Source organism: Nothobranchius furzeri, chromosome 1, assembly GCF_043380555.1.
Source record: "Nothobranchius furzeri strain GRZ-AD chromosome 1, NfurGRZ-RIMD1, whole genome shotgun sequence".
Classification (NCBI taxonomy): Eukaryota; Metazoa; Chordata; class Actinopteri; order Cyprinodontiformes; family Nothobranchiidae; genus Nothobranchius; species Nothobranchius furzeri.
Genome location: NC_091741.1, coordinates 57,481,953 through 57,501,350, shown reverse-complemented (window position 1 = coordinate 57,501,350; position 19,398 = coordinate 57,481,953). Strand labels below are relative to the sequence as shown.

The 19,398-nt window shown below is 43.4% G+C and overlaps 1 protein-coding gene across 10 annotated transcripts in view; it reads right to left on the bottom strand.

Annotated features, from left to right (window-relative positions):
- sbf1 (SET binding factor 1) overlaps nt 1-19,398 on the bottom strand; it is a 94,459-nt gene that overhangs the window by 16,962 nt on the left and 58,099 nt on the right. For 5 of the 10 annotated variants that reach the window (XM_015955938.3, XM_070549173.1, XM_070549171.1 and 2 more), the window contains 19 exons: nt 12,911-12,988; nt 12,641-12,754; nt 12,444-12,572; nt 11,954-12,052; nt 11,616-11,823; nt 9,851-9,963; nt 9,586-9,735; nt 9,254-9,322; nt 8,890-9,075; nt 8,515-8,774; nt 8,177-8,349; nt 8,023-8,096; nt 6,898-7,090; nt 6,677-6,804; nt 6,409-6,584; nt 3,199-3,335; nt 1,933-2,140; nt 1,666-1,862; nt 98-235 (listed from right to left, as the gene is read on the bottom strand). In XM_015955938.3, coding sequence (XP_015811424.3) covers nt 98-235; nt 1,666-1,862; nt 1,933-2,140; nt 3,199-3,335; nt 6,409-6,584; nt 6,677-6,804; nt 6,898-7,090; nt 8,023-8,096; nt 8,177-8,349; nt 8,515-8,774; nt 8,890-9,075; nt 9,254-9,322; nt 9,586-9,735; nt 9,851-9,963; nt 11,616-11,823; nt 11,954-12,052; nt 12,444-12,572; nt 12,641-12,754; nt 12,911-12,988 — 2,830 coding nt within the window. The remainder of the gene's footprint in view (nt 1-97; nt 236-1,665; nt 1,863-1,932; nt 2,141-3,198; nt 3,336-6,408; nt 6,585-6,676; nt 6,805-6,897; nt 7,091-8,022; nt 8,097-8,176; nt 8,350-8,514; nt 8,775-8,889; nt 9,076-9,253; nt 9,323-9,585; nt 9,736-9,850; nt 9,964-11,615; nt 11,824-11,953; nt 12,053-12,443; nt 12,573-12,640; nt 12,755-12,910; nt 12,989-19,398) is intronic. The other 5 variants (XM_070549166.1, XM_070549185.1, XM_070549169.1 and 2 more) reach the window with 3 other exon arrangements.

Below are 19,398 nucleotides of genomic sequence, written 5' to 3'. Positions count from 1 at the left end.
CTGCGGAGAAGATGATAACCATCAGTCTGCCTCTTTTGTTAGTGATGTTCTCCTAGTGTGTGTGTGTGTGTGTGTGTGTGTTTGCATTAGCACTGACCAGAGGTGTTCATATGTGTGGACGTGAAGCCGCTCAGGGTGTTCCTGCCACTGCTCTCGCTGTAGGAGGGCATGGAGCTGATGATGGCTTGCAGGTATTTCTCCTGTTCCAGACTGGTCGAGTCTGCCTGAGATGGAACTGCACAAAGATAAAAACACACAAATAAACCCCAACTTAAAGAGTTGTTGCATTTATAAATCCAAATGTGTCCAAAGTGTTTCATCACACTTTACTTTGTGATGTTTGACAGAAAAGAATTGTGTACACTAGGGTTGTCATGGTGTGAAAATTTATCCTGACGGTTATTGTGAACACAATTATCATGGTTTTAGGTATTATCGTGGTATTTTTTTAACGTGTTACATTTTCAGACAACTAAATAAACCCTGTATATCAGGGAAAATATTGTCCTCAATTTGTGTCTAAATTTTGCCTAAAATGTGTTATTTTGTAATTATGTTGTTTACTTTTTTACATTTTTTCCCTTTAGTCTTTAAAATACCAATATTTGCCCATAACTTCTTATTTTATGTCTGTTTGATGTCATCATTTAAAAATATTAGATCAGATGATACTCAGTACTCAAGTAGCCTTCTAATCAGATACTTTTTTACCCTTACTTGAGCAGTCCGTATATCAGGAAAATATTGTCCTCGGTTTGTGTCCTTCCAGTGAGCTTTGCAGATTTGGGAAAATGTCATCAGGCAGTAATCATTGTTAAATTCATAATTATTCTCAGAGAGAGACCAACTCTTATCTGCCCCTGGGAGCCCCGTAATGCATAGCGTCATTTCAACATGGGGGTGTCCGCGACACGGTTTATATGCAGGTAGCGGCGCTGCGGCTGCTTTATATAGCGACTCGTTGCATTCTCCCTCAACCCAAATCCTCGGATCAAGCATTTTAGCTAAAACGCTAACGTTAGCTTGCCTTGCGTTGACTGTAGAGTTGTGGGTGATGGTCACGCAGATGTGTCATGAGATTTGAAGCGTTGCTGCCTTTCACAGACACTTTTTCTGCACGTGCTGCAAACAGGATAGCCGTCTTCTATCAACTGTCCCTCGGCATTCTTCAAATATCCAAAAAATGCCCGTACTTCCGACTTTGTCTTCTTTGAGGGATAATAAATGTCCTGAGTGCTGCCGTCTCCTCCTTTGGCCGTTATTTCAGCTTTAGCTTCAAGAAAGTTTTGGTTGTAAACAACAAAGTGCGCATGTACCGCCGGCAACTTCAGCAGATGATACGGTGGCTGGTAAGGGTCACCGCGCCTACACCACAGCTACGGTAACCCACCAAGATAATATAGTTTTTTAAAAACAAGACGGTTATTATTATTGTCAACTTTTTTACCGGAGTTTACCACTACACCGGTTACCGTGACAACCCTAGACACGTTTTAAAGCAGAATCTCGTTTCTGTGAGCTCCTGTTGCTGGTTATAAAATCTTAAAACACTTAAAAACAACAGACCTGTGGACAATTCAAGGAAAGCCACAAAAATGCCTCTAAAGCAGTAAAAACACCGACATTTTGCTCTCTTTAAGAATCAGCCGACGCAGATGTGTGTACCTGCAGTGGGAGCGTTGGGGGACTTGAAGAAGCTGACAACCCCTTTGGCGTGAAGGCCTGCTGAGCGCAGCAGGACCGCCTTGGTTCTCGAATGCCTCCAGCACACAACAGGAAAGCGATTTTGTCGGTAGCAGCGGCAGATTCGTTGGATGGCGGTGTCTGGAATGCTCTGAGGGATTATCAGCAGGCCGGGGTAGCTGGAACAGATCAGGAATGTTTAAGATGCTCGCTCAGGTGTCCGTGTTCATCAGTGGACCCACCTCTTACCTCCTGCAGACGGTGTACATGCGATTCACTGTGGAAATCCTGAAGGGCTCGTTCTTACTACGAGTCAAGCTGTTACTGAGCGTGCCCAGACCGAGACGCTGGTAGTCACGACAGCAGGCACGCTCCACAACGTTGCTCATCGTCTGCCTGTCTGAGGAGCGGATGGTGGAGGAGAGGGTGAGGGCGCCCTGATCAACCTCCTCTGAGACTAGACACACAAATATACAACTTTTATAACAAATATTAATGTGGATTAAACAGGTTCTGACTAAACTCAAACCAGCTGCAGTCACAGTGAGTGCTGCTCCAGCCTATTCCAGCTCTGAAGTTATAAACTTCATAACTTTAAATGTATTCTGAGAGCCTCCCCCAAAAGCCAGACCTGTCTTTGTCCAACTGTCCTATCTAACCTTTAACTAACCCTTTAGATTCTGTGATGTAGTGCTCGTCTCAGTGGGACTGAGGCTCCCAGGAATTCTGTAAAATCCTAAGAACTTTTTCCTCTTGTGAAAAATCTTTTCCACTGCAGAAAAACCAGATTGAACTGGTTAGGAAGTGACTGAGCTGATGTCTTTCCTCTGTGGCTGCTCACCAGAATGACCCAAACAACAACACAAAAAACAAAAACATTGCTTTTACAGAAGTAGTCACATTTCTGATGATCAGTTAATTGGTGTACATTGAATTCACACTGAAGCAGTTAGGGGCTGCACAGTGGTGCAGTGGTTAGAGCCTTGCAGCAAGTAGGTCCTGGGTTCGCTTCCCAACCTGGGATCTTTCTGCATGGAGTTTGCATGTTCTCCCTGTGCATGCGTGGGTTCTCTCCGGATGCTCCGGCTTCCTCCCACAGTCCAAAAACATGACTGTTAGGTTGATTGGTCTGTCTAAATTGTCCTTAGGTGTGTTTGTGTGTGTGCATGATTGTTTGTTCTGTGTGTCTCTGTATTGCCCTGCGATGGACTGGCTCTCTGTCCAGGGTGTACCTCACATGATTGCCCATTGACCGCTGGAGAAGGCACCAGCCCCCCGCGACCCTACGTGGACAAAGTGGGTTCAGACAATAGATGGATGGATGAAGCAGTTAGAGCAAACTTAGTTTTTGGGGTTTTTGTCAGTTCGAATTGACAAGAAACCAAACAAGTCCAGTTGCCTTCATCTGAACCCTTTTGGGTCTTTCCTACCAACCGACCTACTAAAGTTACGATGTTTAGCTGCAGCTAAAACAATAAACAGATCCCAAGGTCAGATTTCACTCCTCATCATTACCTGAGATTTCGTCCTCATCCAGCTCCGACTGGAAACTGCTCCGGTTCTCCACACTGGGGGGGGAATACTTCTTCCTGGTCACATACTGCCGGTTGATGGTTCTCTTGGCGGTCTTAACCAGGTTTTTGGAAAGTGTTCTAAAAGAGAAAGCATCAAACATCTTTAGGGTAAAGATTCATTCATCATCACGATACATTCAGAGAAACTTCATGTTGGGTCTTTCAGATCTGAAGAGGCATTTCTGATGGACTGTTGTCCAAACATTCCACAGGGTTAGACACCCACTTAAATCTCTCTCTCGCACACACACGCACGCACGCACACGCGCGCACCCGCACCCACACACGCACCCGCACCCACACACACCCACACCCACACACACACACACCCTCCCACTGTCTTTATGGGTGACCCCGCGAGGAAAGTTGACCATTGAGCAGGATTGATGGTTTATCCCTTGAGGTTCACTTGGCACTTATGTGGGGAAAACCGGAGTACCCGGAGGAAACCCACGCATGCATGGGGAGAACATGGAACTCCACGCAGAAAGGCCGCAGCCGAGCCGGGTTTCGAACCTGCAACCTTCATGCTGCGAGGCAACAGTGTTAACCACTGTGCCACCATGCTCCCCCCTCACCCCTGCCACATGGACCCAAGGGATAAACCATCAACCCTGCTCAATGGTCAACTTTCCTCGCGGGGTCACTCCCATTAGGACAGTGGTTATCAGACAAAAACTTAGTGGGAAAAGTTCTTGTTTCAGAGGCAGAGAGCGAGCGTAGTTAGAAAAGGCTTAGAGATTTGTGGCTCAGACTTTAAGAAAAACACTAAAACTAGTAACTGAAGACGTTGATCAGATATTTAATATTAACCAGCAGAAAATCATCAGGTTTTAGGTTAAAATGGTAAAGAAATATGAGCAGGAAACAGCTTCCAGAATGAATCACAGTAAAAACCTTCCCCACGTGTTTTCGATTGGGGGTATTAAAAACCATTTCTAGAATAAAGACAGAATGTTTACGATCCAGCCCGAAAATGTGAACCAGAATAGACTTTGTTCAGTTTTTATTATTATTTTAACAAAGAGCTCTGACTGAGCTTTTACCTTTTTATCTACAAAATAACAAAAAGGTCTGGGATCAGTCCCAAGTGAGGTCTTCACACACACAGCAATAGAACTCACAGGACTTCCTTCTGTCCTTCACAATAAGAGCCTCAAACATTCTTCAACAAACTTTCTTTTCTTTTCAATGGCCCAAATTCACAGGAACAATCTGATTCTTTAGAGTATAGAGCCGAGAGAAGTTTGGCATTTAAATTCAAGCTTAATTAAATGAAATTTGAGCTCAACTAGCCAACATGGTACGGCCGTGGCTGATCCTACGATTCCAAGGTCATAGGATTGAGCCCCAGTCCCGGCAGGCCATGTGCCCAAGCATGTGATATAAATTGCAGCCCACTGCCCCTTACTAATGTAAGGATGGGTCAAATGAAGACAAAAAAAACCCTCTACTGTAAAGTCTGTGAAACCAGGTACTGTCATTATCCCAGGTCCTTTTTTAAAGGTGTAGATCGCTGAAAAATCAGTTTATAATTATTTCTGATTATAATCGGTCACTCTGAGTTTTTCATGCAGGCTGAACATTAAACACGTCTCCTACACCTATCTGCTGCATTAGCTTCTGATAGAAAATAGATGCTGAAACTCTAGGGCCTTGAAAGCCTGACAGATCTACGGGACACTATCACTTAACATTCATGGGCTCACCCATCTTGACTCGAGATGGGGAAGGCAGATGTTGGTTTAGAGTCCAGGAAACAGCAGAGAAGGACTCGGCTGGTAGAAGCTGAAGCTCCTTTAGGCTTGTGTTATTTGTGGAGATATAAATCAACGTTGCAGAGAAAACAGAGTCAGTGATGGAGTCACATTGCTACTTTCCAATCCAGATGTCCAAATATCAGGAAATAAGACTCCAAATCCTGTCAGCTGAAACTACTTTCTCCTCCAGCTGAATGCTAACGCGGAGGTGGGAGCTAAGCTAACGACGGTAGCAACCTAGCTACAACTGGAGTTAACTGTGCATAACACCAGAGCTTCTGAGTCAGAGATACGCCGGGCTGACCGCTGGATAAAACCGGGTGGAACACAGAGGTCTCCAAGAACTCCACAGAGGTCTCTGAGACCTCCACAAGCCGGCAGCCGCACAGCAAACAAGCGCCGCTGCGATCTGAGATGTGCAGAGCTGCCGCTGGGGAGAACCGGGTGGAAAGGTTTCCATCCCAGAGCTCCACAAGCCGTCAGCCCACGCAGCAAACAGAAGCCGCGATCAGACAGAGATGCGCCGAGCTGCAGGGAGGGGAGAACCGGGTGGAAAACATCGGTCCCCCGAGAGCTCCACAAGCCGATAGTCGGAACCCAGCTCCACCAACATGTTATATTTCAACCCATTTTCTAAAGTGCAGCATTATGTTAAATGCAATGGGTTTTACCCTATTACATTTAAATTTCATGGTTAAACAGTACATGTTAACATCTAAGCTCAGCAGTGACCTAAAATACATAAATATAATTTTACTTACCGAAAAAAATGAAGTGGAGACTCCTTGGACGCTTTATTAGTGCAATTAATGCCACAGCAAGTCATTTTGTCCAACAATTGCACAAATAATATCCAAAGAAGAATGCACAAACACACAGACTCAAAATCCCGGAGCAGTTTCCAGGCCAGACCGAGGCTCTACTGAGGACTTTCCACGGAGCTAGCTCTGTGGTCACGTGGGTCTGATGCTCATTAATTATTCAGAATTTTAGGCTTTTAATACACTTAAACAGAAGAGTGAGAAAAAATTCACCCCCCTCAGAGTTGTCATGAGTGTAAACTAGATAATTTAAACAAAAAACACGTTTTGGAACCAGGCTGTAAACATGTTTATTTCTGCTGTGAAATTGGTATTTTTAACATGGGAGTCAATGAGGATTTGCTCGTTTCTGACACCAGCGGATGAGGGTGGAACTGCAATTTATTTCATTTCCGGGTTTGCCTCAATTTTAGAGCCGCATTGTGGGGGCTTGGTGTGAAATTGTTAAAAGTCAAGTTAATTTTGAAGAAGTAAAACATTTTTTCTAACTTGGTCATTTGATCAAAAATTAGTTGTTGTTTTAAACAAGGCGGTTTAATGTTTTGTGCATGATAACATTTTCTTCCTTACTTAAGGGACTGGTTCTTGTCCTTGGCCTTGGGCTCCAACACCAGCTTGGCACTCTGACCCACCGTGAAGGCGAAGGTACCCTGGACATGCTGAGGATAACGCAGCTTGTGCAGGTGTTTCCTGAAACCTTCAGCCAGGTCTGATGCAACCTCTTCATCAAACGCAATCTTGATCAGCTGCAGATGAAAGAAACAAGGATTTTCTGTCAGCTCCAAGCTCCCGATGTAGATGTTCAGAGAGTTTGAGTAAGACGGAGAGATCAAGATACCTGAAAGGTGCAAGATCGTAGCTGGAGCCCCTCCTGGACAAACTGGTCCATGGATAATGTGACTGAGATTCTCTTCTCCTTAGTTAGAGAGGCGATGGGGAAGGAGCGGGTCACTATCTGCTCACCCACTGTAGAAAAACACAACACAGAAACAAAAAGAGACAAGATAAGCAGGTGTACAAATCCAACAAACCTTGGAGAACCTTTTCTCTCTCTCTCACCCAGTGGGTCGGACGGTGTTCCCTTGAAAATAAGGCGGTAGGTTGTAAGAAAGATAGCGCCCTCAGCAGGAAGTAGAGGCGGTCCTCCCATCTGCCCTGTTGACTCTTCTCGGCCATCTGGGATCAGGTGAACCCGCATGCCGTCCATCACCAGCTCCTCACCAGGTAACAGAGTCGGCCTCAGCAGCTTGGGCTGCACGAAGAAGAAAAAAGAAAAGAACAGAGATCATCCAAAAGTGAACAAACGCAGAATTTGTTGATGCATCTTTTTTATTGCTTTTAACCATGTTTGGATTTCTATCTAAACCTTAAATAGACATGAGTCAGGGCAACACTAAAGGGCATGTGAGGGAAAAAGCACATCAAACGCCAGAGTCGTGCTTTCGCAGCCATGCTGGTGTTACTGGGCTCTGTACTGTTTATGAAGTTAATCATAAAGTATAAATAACCAAACCACACCACAGTCAGGGAGATCGTGACCTTTGTTTTTAAATAGGGTCATAACTGAAATTAATAATGAATATAATTAATTAATGTTTGTCAATAAATCCCTTCATCAAGGTTTTCACACAGCATCATGGGGTTGTAGTTCTGCCAAAACAGATATAAATCCTCAGATAAACTATAAACTAATGCAGCTGGTGCATTTTTCAAAAGGAAGAGTTGATTCACAAAAGTACAAATTTAGTACAACTGAGGAAACCACGTAGTAAACCTGAATGTGTTCAAGTTTCTTTAAGGTTTAAAAGATGACTAACTTTAAAGACCCTGTGGAAACTCAGAGTGCTTATCTAAATAATAAAGCAGTTTGCGTAAAGCTCAGCGTAGCACCCCTCCCTCTCCAACATGCTGCATGCAGAACCCTTCAGTCTGAAGGCACTCGGCTCTAAAGAACCTCGAGGAGCTGCAGCACACCGGCTGGGCTCCTCCAGCTTCCAGAGTTCACCCAGCATGCACTGCTCAGGCGTGCCGTGAGTCACACCGCTCTGTCTCTGGTGGACAGACGTACCTTCCGTGACACTGTGAGCCTGAGCTGTAGGGATTGGTGGAGAGGGGAGTGGGCTGGGCTGGCTGGGGTTCTGCAAGGCCTTTGTCCAGTGGGATGTAAAAAAAGGAATTGGTTACCTTTTGGATCGGAGGCAGTCTCTTACTCTCTCTGTGGACTGCATCTAGCGTCTCGATGTGCATCTGTACGATATCTGCAGAGACACAGGGTGGAATGAAGCTCCCATGTTGCTCCTGGTGTTCCACACAGACACCGGCGAATGTAGGAGCGTACCTGGTATCATGATGTGGAGAGCCTTCAGGTGCTCGTTTGTCACTCCGCTCTCGTTGCACACTTTATCAACGAAGCGGTTGATAAAGCGCACCACTGAGTTGGCCACATCTGAACTTTCTGCATCCTCAAAGCCACTCTCTGTGTCATAGCTCTCCGCCATACTGCCTGCAATACTGAGAGATAAACAAACCCGATGGAACACTTTTTTCTGGACTCTAAACAACCAGACAGACGAGTGTCTGGCAGTTTAAAAGAAACCCTGGTAGGTTCATCACTGTACCACCCTCTTTTGTGAATGACTGATGGGATCTCGGTCAGACCTTTTTCCCCCTCTTTACCTATTTGTGACGTAGCTGTTGCTGACGCTCTCCACGTCACCAAGCCCGGAGCTCCTCAGCAGCCGGTTCTTGCTGGTGTCCAGCGGCAGCAGCAGGTAACTCATCCTGTTGGCGTAGTGGATGGCCTGGCTGAATACAGTGCTCTCCTCCTTCTGCACGCGCTCCATCTGCAGCTCCTTGCTGAGCGTCAGCCACAGCCGGTTCTGCTCTGCAGCCAGCTCTAAGGCACTGACTTCTCTTCTGCTTCCCGACCCATCCTGCTGCCCGTGACGAGAAATCAACATCAAATGTAACTGATCTGCACCCAGGCTGAGATGCTGATCAGCTTAGGACCAGAAGCTCAACTTTAACAACACAACATCAAATCAGTCGTACAGGGGGAGCAGAGGAGACAATTACAGAGTTGTTCTGCTGATCTCCACCATCCGTCTCTAGGTACAGGGCCTTGATGTGGTTCTGGACATCACTGTAGAACATGGCCTCCCAGAACTGCATGTTTGTCCACACCATGTGCTCCTGGACACAGCTGTAGGCAAACTGAGTGATGCCTGCCCCCAATTTCTGTCCAATCAAAACACAGAGACAGTTTTGAGGGAGAAGCTGAGTCAATGTCATCTTATAGTTCTATAGTTGAGGAAGATCTCAGAAGCCTTGTGAGAGACAAGTTCCCTCACTCAGGCAGTTAGAAACGTTTATGAGACAAATGAGACACAAACAGGAAAAGTGGTGACCAACTTACTCGGCAGAAGGCAGTGATGAGGGGGAGCAAGGCTGCTGCAATCCCATGCTCATCCATATGTGAGCAGTCCTGCACAGGAACACATGCAAAATCAATTCAGGCAGAAAGAAAAGATCAGTATCCAGAAAAGATGAATTACACATGTGATCTTTCATTAAGGTTAAAACATTCATGCCTCTCCCTTCCAGTCCCACCCCACCTGTTCTCTGCTCTCAGTTTTAAAATCTCCAGTTGGTGTAACTGGTGGAGGTGAACCAGGACAATATTACAGAATGGTTTAAATGAGTTTAAGCGCTGACATTAGGAGGTGTGCCGTCTCTCCGGACGCTCACCTGTAAGGTGCAGTTCATCATGCGCACAATGTAGTCAAACTGCTGGTCGTCCAGTACGGCCCGGTTCTGCAGGACGTGTTGGTTTAGCTCCTGGGTCAAACAGACTCGGGCTGTGCGACCTTTCAGTGCTCGCAGAACTGCTGGCATCAGCTGAGCAAACAGAAATGTTAACGCCATTTTTAACATAGTTAAACATTCTCAAATGTCACCATCCATAAAGTAAAAGTAAAACAAACACTGACATGGCAGATCTCTCAACCCTCACCTTCTTGGCTTCCAGCATTTTGTTCTCAAAGATGTATGTGATGCAGTTCCTGACCACCTCCAGTCTGCGAGCGCTGTTTGCCATCACGTTACTGTTCCTGTCCACGATGTCGCCTGTGGGGAAGGAAGCTCGTTCATTACCACTGACCTGAACTCCTCACTGAACCCTCACTCGGAGGGCGAATAAAAAGTTCACACAGGAAGTGTGAGCCCAACAGAAGAACTTGGTTTGAACATATTTTTAGTAACTAAAGACTCAAACTGAACAACCGCCTCTGTTCCAAAGACCCCACCAAGTGCTTTTTTGGATTCCTAGTTTGATTCTACTTAGTATTTCAGTGAAAAATGTTTTTAAAAAGGCCAAAAATGTTTTAGTTCATCTTTGTTGAGGACTTGAGTGAAGCAGCATCAGCAGAATAGCTTCCTCGTCTCCCTCTTCATTTGTTTGACGTTCAAATCATGGGACAATCTGCTAGCTTTCACGCTGGTAATGGGGTTTAATCAAAGCTAAACTGGCAGATTACACGTTTCCATGGCAACAAAGGCAAACACACACTGGACCTTGGTTGTACCAACAGATGTCAGGACGACACAGCAGAACATTAACAAACAGAAATCCGCTGGTTGTACTCTGGAACTCATGAAGACGCTAACAGACATTTTCATTGTCGCTCCGTCCCTGCCTGTCTTGTTTAAGGGGTCAACTATTGTCCCCGTCTCTAAACATCCAGCTGCAAAAGAAAACCGTTCAGTCACTGATTGCTCAGTTGTCATGTGTGGAACTGCCTTTGGGCCACATCATGACTCAGCAGACATGACTGCAGACCTACAGCAGTCTCCACACAGGAATAACCAGTCTGATGTAATTGATGTCAGCTGTCATCCAACCTTCTGCCACTCACATGGAGCTTCAGGACTTTTTTGGACTTCCGTTGTGCATCAAACACCATATTTCTACAGACACTAGTAAACAAACTAATATTTCTAGGACTGAAACAATCATTCTGATGGTAAGAGCACAGTCTCTCCCCAAGCATGTGTCCTGAAACCCCTCAGAAACACTCACCTCACAAACTGTTGCTCCACAACTGCAAGATATCCTGGTAATCACTTTCAGTGCGTTTACATGTGCATCCAGGTCAATCTAAGTCAATATATGACAATAAACTGGGAGCCTTTATCCTAGTTTACATGTATTTTAAAACACCAAACTGTCAAATGAAGTTTGTTCCAATCTGCTACGATAGATGGCGACACGTGCCCTTTCATGTAGCCATTTTTCTGGGTAGCTTATAGCAACACAAATAATAAATAAAACTCTGGTAGGAGTGAAGCAGGTGGAGTAAAAATAGGACAGGAACATGGCTGAAGGAATGGACAACAACAATGCTGCAGCGTAGCTTATTTGGTACGTACTCTACTGTTGGATGGTGTCACATGTGTTACTTGGAGGCAATGATATTATCAGAAGACTGCGGACTCGTCATAGCCAGAAGGTGAGTGTTCGACTGGTACCAGCCCGACCGAGCTGTTTACCTGCAGATGAAGTCGGGTCTTGTAGCATTATCTGGGTGCTTCAGCACGATTTGAATCAGTTCGCCTTCAGCCAGAATAACGCACTCATGTGCATTTCAAAGACTTCAGACGCTTTCAGGCAATAGTTTGGTTTTCTGATGCTCATGCACATGTGCCAAGTGTGACAACAAAAGCAATCAATGGGTCCAATCTATCCAGCCTGGAAACTACCTACAGCAGTATCAGCTCACCTAGCGGTGGCCCTGATGGCACCATGCTCTTAATCTCTGCCTTGACCACAGGAGGTGCGTTTTTTAGCCTGGCAGCAGCATGATCGATGAAAAGCTGCACTCCGACCTCATCCAGAGCAGGAAAGGTGGTCTGAATCTGTGAGGTGTTCTGACCGTTGTCTGATGGTCTCTGGATTTTGTGCATGGCCACAGCAGGGTAGGGGTTCTCCTGGAAGGACACCAAAGATGAAAAATAAATAAATAAATAAAAAAGACAAATCCCTCTGGGATTAATGAAGTATTTTTGAATGGAATAGAAATGGGTTTGGACTACTGCAAAAACATCTTAAGCTACTGACATTTTTAAAGAGTTGCTCTGCTAGCTCCTTGATGTGGTTCATGACTTTGTGTGGGCAGGCCTCCTCTTGTCGTATTCGCTCCACCTGGTTGGCAACAAGCTATGGAAACACAACAAACTTCAGCATCTCTACACCACACACGGAAATATTTTTGTTTTACCATGCAGAAAATGCATATTTGAATTTCTTTATTCTATTTTAAAAGGCCTGTATCACCATATTTTAGGCACAATATAGGACAAAATATTACTGTTGGCACTATTGAGATGTAATTTTTTTATGAAACAACTTAATTTCGTGACTCATTCCTTCAACCTGGAAATAGGATGCTTGGGTTAGATAAAACCACGCTTCCCCTTGTGTGAACTCCACAATAATACACAGCCGCAGACCCGGAGACTGCAGATTCACCGTCATGTCCCACTCAGCTGTTATATGAACAGCAGTTTGTTTATTTTCCTGTAATGTATGCTAACTGTTGCCCCCTCACATCATCAAACAGATCAGTGGCTCTGTAAGGAGGGCCCCTCTCCGACACGAAGCCCGCAAACGCCATGCCGTCTAACACCTTGGTGAGGAAGTCGTCCTCCGTCAGTGCCCTTTGACCCAGGAAGGCCGCCTGTAGAAACACAGCTGACTGTTAGCTTCTCACACAGAGTGTAGAGTTACTTCATTATGTTCATGTACCTTATGGAAGCGGATCACAGGCTCAGGGTGGATGCGGATTATATGTAAACACCACCGGTAGCCATGGAAAAGCTGAGCAAACAGCCACAGGAAAACTGCTCGGATTTCCTTATCCTGAAATAAACACCAGTTAGGTTGTCCGAGACCTGCTGGTCTGAAAGTAAAGGCGCTAAAAAGATCTTTCCTGTTGTTTCTACTGCTGTTCTTAAAATTAGGCACACAAATAACCACAAAACAAATGAAAGAAATGAACAAAACATTTTTTCTTGCCTGAATCTTTAGTGCAGAAGGTTGTACGGAGTGTGGGGGGAACGCATGATCAGCAACTTCCAGCTCTGGGTCCAAAGCCTGCAAGAGCAAAGACTCAAAGCTGTCAGAAACCATGTGGGGCGACCTTTTCCTGCCCTTCTGGACCTGATCCGAGGTCAGATAAAAGTCTGAAATAACCAAGACTCAGCGAGTTGAAATAATAGCAGCACAAACGACTGGATCAACCTAAAGATTTGATGTTTTTTAATCTAATTTGGAACAATCAATATATTTTCATCATAAAAGCATTTAGCACTGTATTTAAATTATCAGGCTACATTCACTCTGTAGGTCTCAATAGTCAATTCAGATTTTTTTTAAATAAGATATGATTTTTCTGTGAGATTTTCCACATCATGGCTTAAATGCAACACCCACCAGACTCCAGTGTGAACAGCGTACGGCCTTGATGTGACCCCCGTGTGCAAAAGAGGGCGTGCAGCATGCATCGCCACACGGAGGCTAGTAAACATGGATGTAAGAGAGGATTAGCGTGTGAATCATTACTAAAGTTGTTGTTCAAGGTGAAATGACGAAATAGGGTTCGAGTGATAAAGAGGAGCTTGTTTTGTCGATTGTTTACATTTGATCTCGCTGTTCCTCTTATGCAGGCTTGTGAAGTCTGTCACGCGTCAATGACGTAAAGGTCAGATGAAATGTGACCTGAGTGTTCAGACTGAGGTCACTCTGAAAAACAGATGTGTATCTGATTTAGGACCACATATAGAAGTGATCTGGGTCAATGATGGTGATGTGTAGATTGTCATGAAAAATCAGATCTGTGTCAGTCTGTCTGTGGTGTGAATTTAGCCTTTGGGGATATTTTGTGGATCTGTTAAAGGTCCTATATAGTTCTTTTGACCATGTTTTATTGTTATTTCCTCGTGAAAAACACACAAAGCAGTTTCTGGCTTCATGCATTTTCCTGTCTCAGCTGCTTCTTCTGTTTAGCTCTGCACATTTTTTCTAAGCCAATGCATTCAGCTGGATGGGCTGATGAAATGCATGAAAAGTCTGTTTTTAAGGTTTATCTTGAAATTTATTGTCATTCATTTTGACCAAAGCTTATAAGACACGAGTTAGATTTCATAATTTGAATACATTTCACCTGGAAAACTCACAGGAACTTTTGGGACCCTGATAGTTTAGAATCAAGTTCCTCCCAGTTGTCTTTATTCAGAGACCAGCGCCTCTAACACACTAAACTTGTTTCAACCCACTTATTCAGAATGAGCAACACAACAGTCTCCAGGTTTAAAGTCATACAGCACACAGGGCAGCTACAGGCAGAAAAACAAAAACAAGCAAAACGATCCCTAAATTCCACAATGACATGATTCATTTTGGATTTATTTTTAATATCATGACCCGAGCCAGTGGGTCCTAGTTCAGGGGCTTTCCGCAGAACCACTCTGACACAGAAAATCTACTGAAGATTTGCTGACATGAATCAATGGAAACACATAAAAATAATGCCTTTTGCAACCTAAGGGGGCAGTCTAATTACTGGCAGCTCTCCATGAAGTGAACCTATACATCAACCCTAAATGGAGCCAAATAACAAAACAACCTCAAAATAAATAAAAAACGTGAACAATAAAATAAACACAACACACTTTGGCTGCTTTTCTTGTGGTTTCTGTAATAATTGGTCAAAGGTCATGAAGTGTTTGGATTACAGGCATTTAAACAGCAATGTTGCAGAGGGCTGCAGACACACAACATGCAAAAAATGTTTTTGATTGACGTTTGTCTTTAAATCCAAAGTGTTCCAACACAAATGAACTATTGTTTCTGTGTAATAAATACCGCCGTTGTTTGCCAAAATGTGATTAAAGATTTGATTAACTGCACACCCCAAATGAAGAGCATAGTTACATTATAAGTAGAATAAAACTACACACCACAGAACGGTGCATTCACTATCATAGGAAGATTTATACTTATAATTAAAGAATAAACGTTACGAGTCAAGAAGTTATTTCCTTTGGTTGAAAAAAATCATACTCATTAGAATGAATTGAGATTTATGATTGAAGGGTTAAAGAATTTAAATGAAAAATAAAGTTGGTGCGGTCTACCTTCTGGTTTCTGTCTATTTATATATCCTAAGAATAACATAATGATAAATGTGACTTTTCGGCTCATTTATAATTTTAAGCTGCAATGGCACATTTGGAAAAAAAATTAGCAGAAAATTTTTTTTCGTGCCTCCAACAACGTTCTAACATAGTATAGATATAAATATATTGTGGATACATTAAAATGAATAAATAAATAAAATACAATTTAAAAAAGGCCCAAAAAAACCTGATGAAGTTGTTTTCTCGTTTTCTTTGTCTAAAACCCCCCGCCAATAACACGTTTCAGACCAAAAGCAACTATAGGACCGTACGGTTTTCCTGGGTCCTCTATACATAACACACTCGTTACGCATTCATTACGCACTTTAGGACAAACTACCAAAGTCCCAAAAACAAAAACATCATTTGAACTCATGGACAACAAAAGAAGTACCTAAAAAACCACGACTGGTGTTAAGAGCTCTCATTTCCTCTGGCTATCTGGGTGTCCCGTTTCCTGCAGAAGCGCCTCAGGGAAGATACCCGAGGGGTGGGGTGAGTATTCCAAAGTTAAAGTTAAAGTCCCATTAGTTGTCACACACACTGATGTGTGTGTGAAATTTGTTCTCCGCATTTGACTCATCCCCTGGGGGAGCGGTGAGCTGCAGACACAGCCGCGCTCGGGAATCATTTGATGGTTTAACCCCCCAATCCAACCCTTAATGCTGAGTGCCAAGCAGGGAGGCATTGGGTCCCATTTTTTCAAAGTCTTTGGTATGACCCGACCAGCAATCGAACCCTGATATCCCAGTCTCAGGGAGGACACTCTACCACTAGGGCACTGAGCGTGTTTGCGATGAAAACCTTGCTTGTTTGAAGATTCACCATATCAGCTTTAAGTCCCACAAATTCACTGTGGTGCATTCTCTGAATTGTGAGAAATTATTCATTAAAACATTCTAACTGCTTTATGAGTACATTTCTTTTTGGAGAAAAAAAAACAAAAACAAAAAACATAACACTCATGAGATAAAAGTTCTGACACTTTCTTTTGTACAGCCTCCTGACACAGATTTGCTATGTCTGAGCTAAGAATGCTAACTTGAGCCTTTCCCTAAATAAACAAGTCCTGTCCTTTGACTCAGTAAACAGAAAAACTGCAGAAAACCCAGATCAGTGCAAGCAAGTGGGTTTTTCTACACAAGCAGTAACCAGAAAATGTGAATCACTCTTTTGTTACTGCAAACCTAAAGGTTTGAACCTGGATCATTACAAACAGGGCCAAGTGTTTTCCCAGAATTGATTGAGAGCAATCACATTTTGTGAAACATTTGTTAAGTTTCTGTCCAGATGGTCCTTAGAAACCTTAACTTCTATGTGGTTATAGCTGCCAAATTCACTAAGAGACTTTAGCTTTGTTTCCATTGCTGGAACTTCAGGGTTATTTTTGGGATGGGGAAATTGACTAGGAGATATGTCTCAGTCCTCTCACCTGTTGTGTCTCTATTCAAATTCAGCCCTTTCAGAGCTTTGCACAGATGTCAGTATACCACGACTGCTTTGGCAGTGAGTGATGTCACTGATGTGCACCAAAAAGCATTTACAGTAGCATTATAATAATAAAAGTTTTATTCTATCAAAGTATATCATAATTTCATCCATTCAGAAGACGAGAGCTGCTGTGTGATGTGATGTAAAATGTGTGAATGACAGCACCACCTATGTTGGGTATTTTTATAATTGTAAATTTTTGAGGCCTAAAAGATGCCCATTTTGTGTTATTAACACTTCATGAATCTCTTGTGCCTGTTTATGAAAGGTTGAGCAGAGAAGCATGTTTGCAGTCAAGGATGTTGATTGTGGATTTCCAGGATGTTGATTGTAGATTTCCAAGGAAACCTCTGTACCTCTGTAACCTGAGAAGGCCCGCCTTCTCCTCCATCCTTTGTGAATAAAGCCCCTGGCGAACTGGGAGCACATGGGAGTGACGTGGGGAAGCCTCGGAGGAGGTTCCTCTACGTTAACTCTCCATTTATTTTGGGGACTCAGGGTAAAATGTCTTCCTTGTTGTCATGTGTGTTTATTTCAGGTTCCAGGGTTATGGAGATTAAATATTACCTAACATTCTGGTCTCCTGATGGAGACCGCGGGTATGCAGAGCTGGTGAGGTGAAGGCTTTGAGGCTGGAGCAGAATGGGGGCTGGTTGGTTAAGTCCAGCTTCTCGCATGTTGATTCGCCCACATGGACATTACAAATAATCTCTCTCTCTCTCTGTGTGTCGTCGTAATATGGGATAAATCTAATTACCTATCAACCTACAAAAGTGAAAAAGAAGCCCCTATATTGACCCTTTTTAATAAGAGTGATGAAATTTGGTACACTTGTAGAACTTGCCAATACGCACAGAAAAGTCTCTTGCACCCATGGTCAACAACAAACAAGAAGTCGGCCATTTTGGATTGAATTAGCGATTTTGACCCCGTTTTGGTCGATTGTAGGGTCTCTATTTGATTGAACAGTTTGGTCATTTTTTGCATTATCATCTTAAAATATGTGTGCGATCGATCTGATGGGATGGGCGATTGAAATGAGAAAATAAAATTTATTTTTTGTGAATACTGAAGGGGCGGGGCCAGGCCCCGAAGTTCCATCACTCGCCAAAAAATGTAAAATAGCTATGATTTCATAAATGAAAAAAATTACAGTTACAAATTTTTCTATGGACATTCCTCATCGGTCCCCAAAAGCAAATGAATGGTCGGTTGATGATGTTACACAAGCCCTGCCCCCTTAGGACCAAAAAGGTCAAGTTTAACTTGGAAATTTCCCAAAATTCCTGATTTCATATAATCACCACAAACTTGTAGCAGGTAACTGAAGACAAGTTGGGGTTGGTTGGCGTCACTTTACGGGACCTTTCAAAAGACAAAAGAAAGACGGGGCTGTGATGGCGCGGCTAAGTCAGACGTAACGCCATGGCCATACGTTAGCCTCCCATTTTGTCAATTCTATAGCTATTGCCACAAAATTTCTGGTGAGTGATCCTAGTACAAGCCGCAGTAAAACTTGTCATCAAAAGTCGGTGAGTGTGGCCAATTCTTTGAAGTAGCACCCCAAGCACCATTAACTGTGCCAAGTCATGCTTTACCTGAGGATTGTGAAATTTTGTACACTTATGTAGTGTCTTGGAACCTACAAAAAAACTCTCTTGGAGCCATGCTCCATATCCCACAGGAAGTCGGCCATTTTGGTCCAAGTACGCCATTTTGTGCTTTTTGCACATGGTAAAGATATGCCAATCCCCAAGCACCCTTAACTCCCATCGTCTAAACTTCTGCTGAATATTCTTAAGACATAGCTGGAAAAACAGAACCTACAGATTTGTCAAAAGTCTAACGGTGTGGGCGTGGCTAGGCCTCAAACATTGACCTGTCACAACACCATGCTTTACTCTCAAAGCTCCCAAATTGACTCCTTTGACCTAATCAACATGAAACTCTGGCAAATAGCAGTAGACATGTTGGGGTCTCTTGGTATCCAGTACTGGCAAATTTCAAAAAAGGGCGAGGCTTTGGGGGTATAGCAAAATTAGACAGAATGCCATGGAATTACGTTTGCCTCTCATTCCTACAATCAGGGCCAGATTAACACTTTGTTGTACCCTGGGCAACAATATTCAAGGGCCCCATCATCATGACCCAAGGATCACCATAATATGGTCACACAGAATATTTAACTGTAATATGCCATAAATATACTCAATACTTGAAATTCTAACTGTTATCAGGTGTATTTTGATTTAAAAATATTTAAATGCTCATAGAACTACAAATGCACAACTGTGTCCCCTATCAAAGACACCCACTCACATATGCTATGAAAACAAAACACATCAGCAGCTGTATAATCTGGTAAAATTGACCATACATTGGGTCAAAATGAATAAATAAGCAACCACTTTCAAACCATCATTTATTTAACAACATGTATTCCCAATAGAAATGTATTGAATTGATAGAACTATCACAGAAGACCACAGACAACACATCAGGAAACATTATGTTCATGTTTATTTATTTGGCAGACGCTTTTATCCAAAGCGACTTACAATTTATAACCTATAGGGCATGTTGTGATCTGTGGGGGAAACTGGAGTACCCGGAGGAAACCAACGCATGCATGGGGAGAACACGCAACTCCATGCAGAAAGGCTGCAGCTGAGTTTCAAACCTGCAACCTTCATGCTGCGAGGCAACAGTGCTAACAACTGCACCACCATGCAGCCCATTATGGTCCTCAGCTCATTTTAAGCAGAAATCACGCTTGCATGGTGACCCTGTCTCCTCAGAATTCAAAAAGGCAATCAAGTTATTAGTTCAACACAA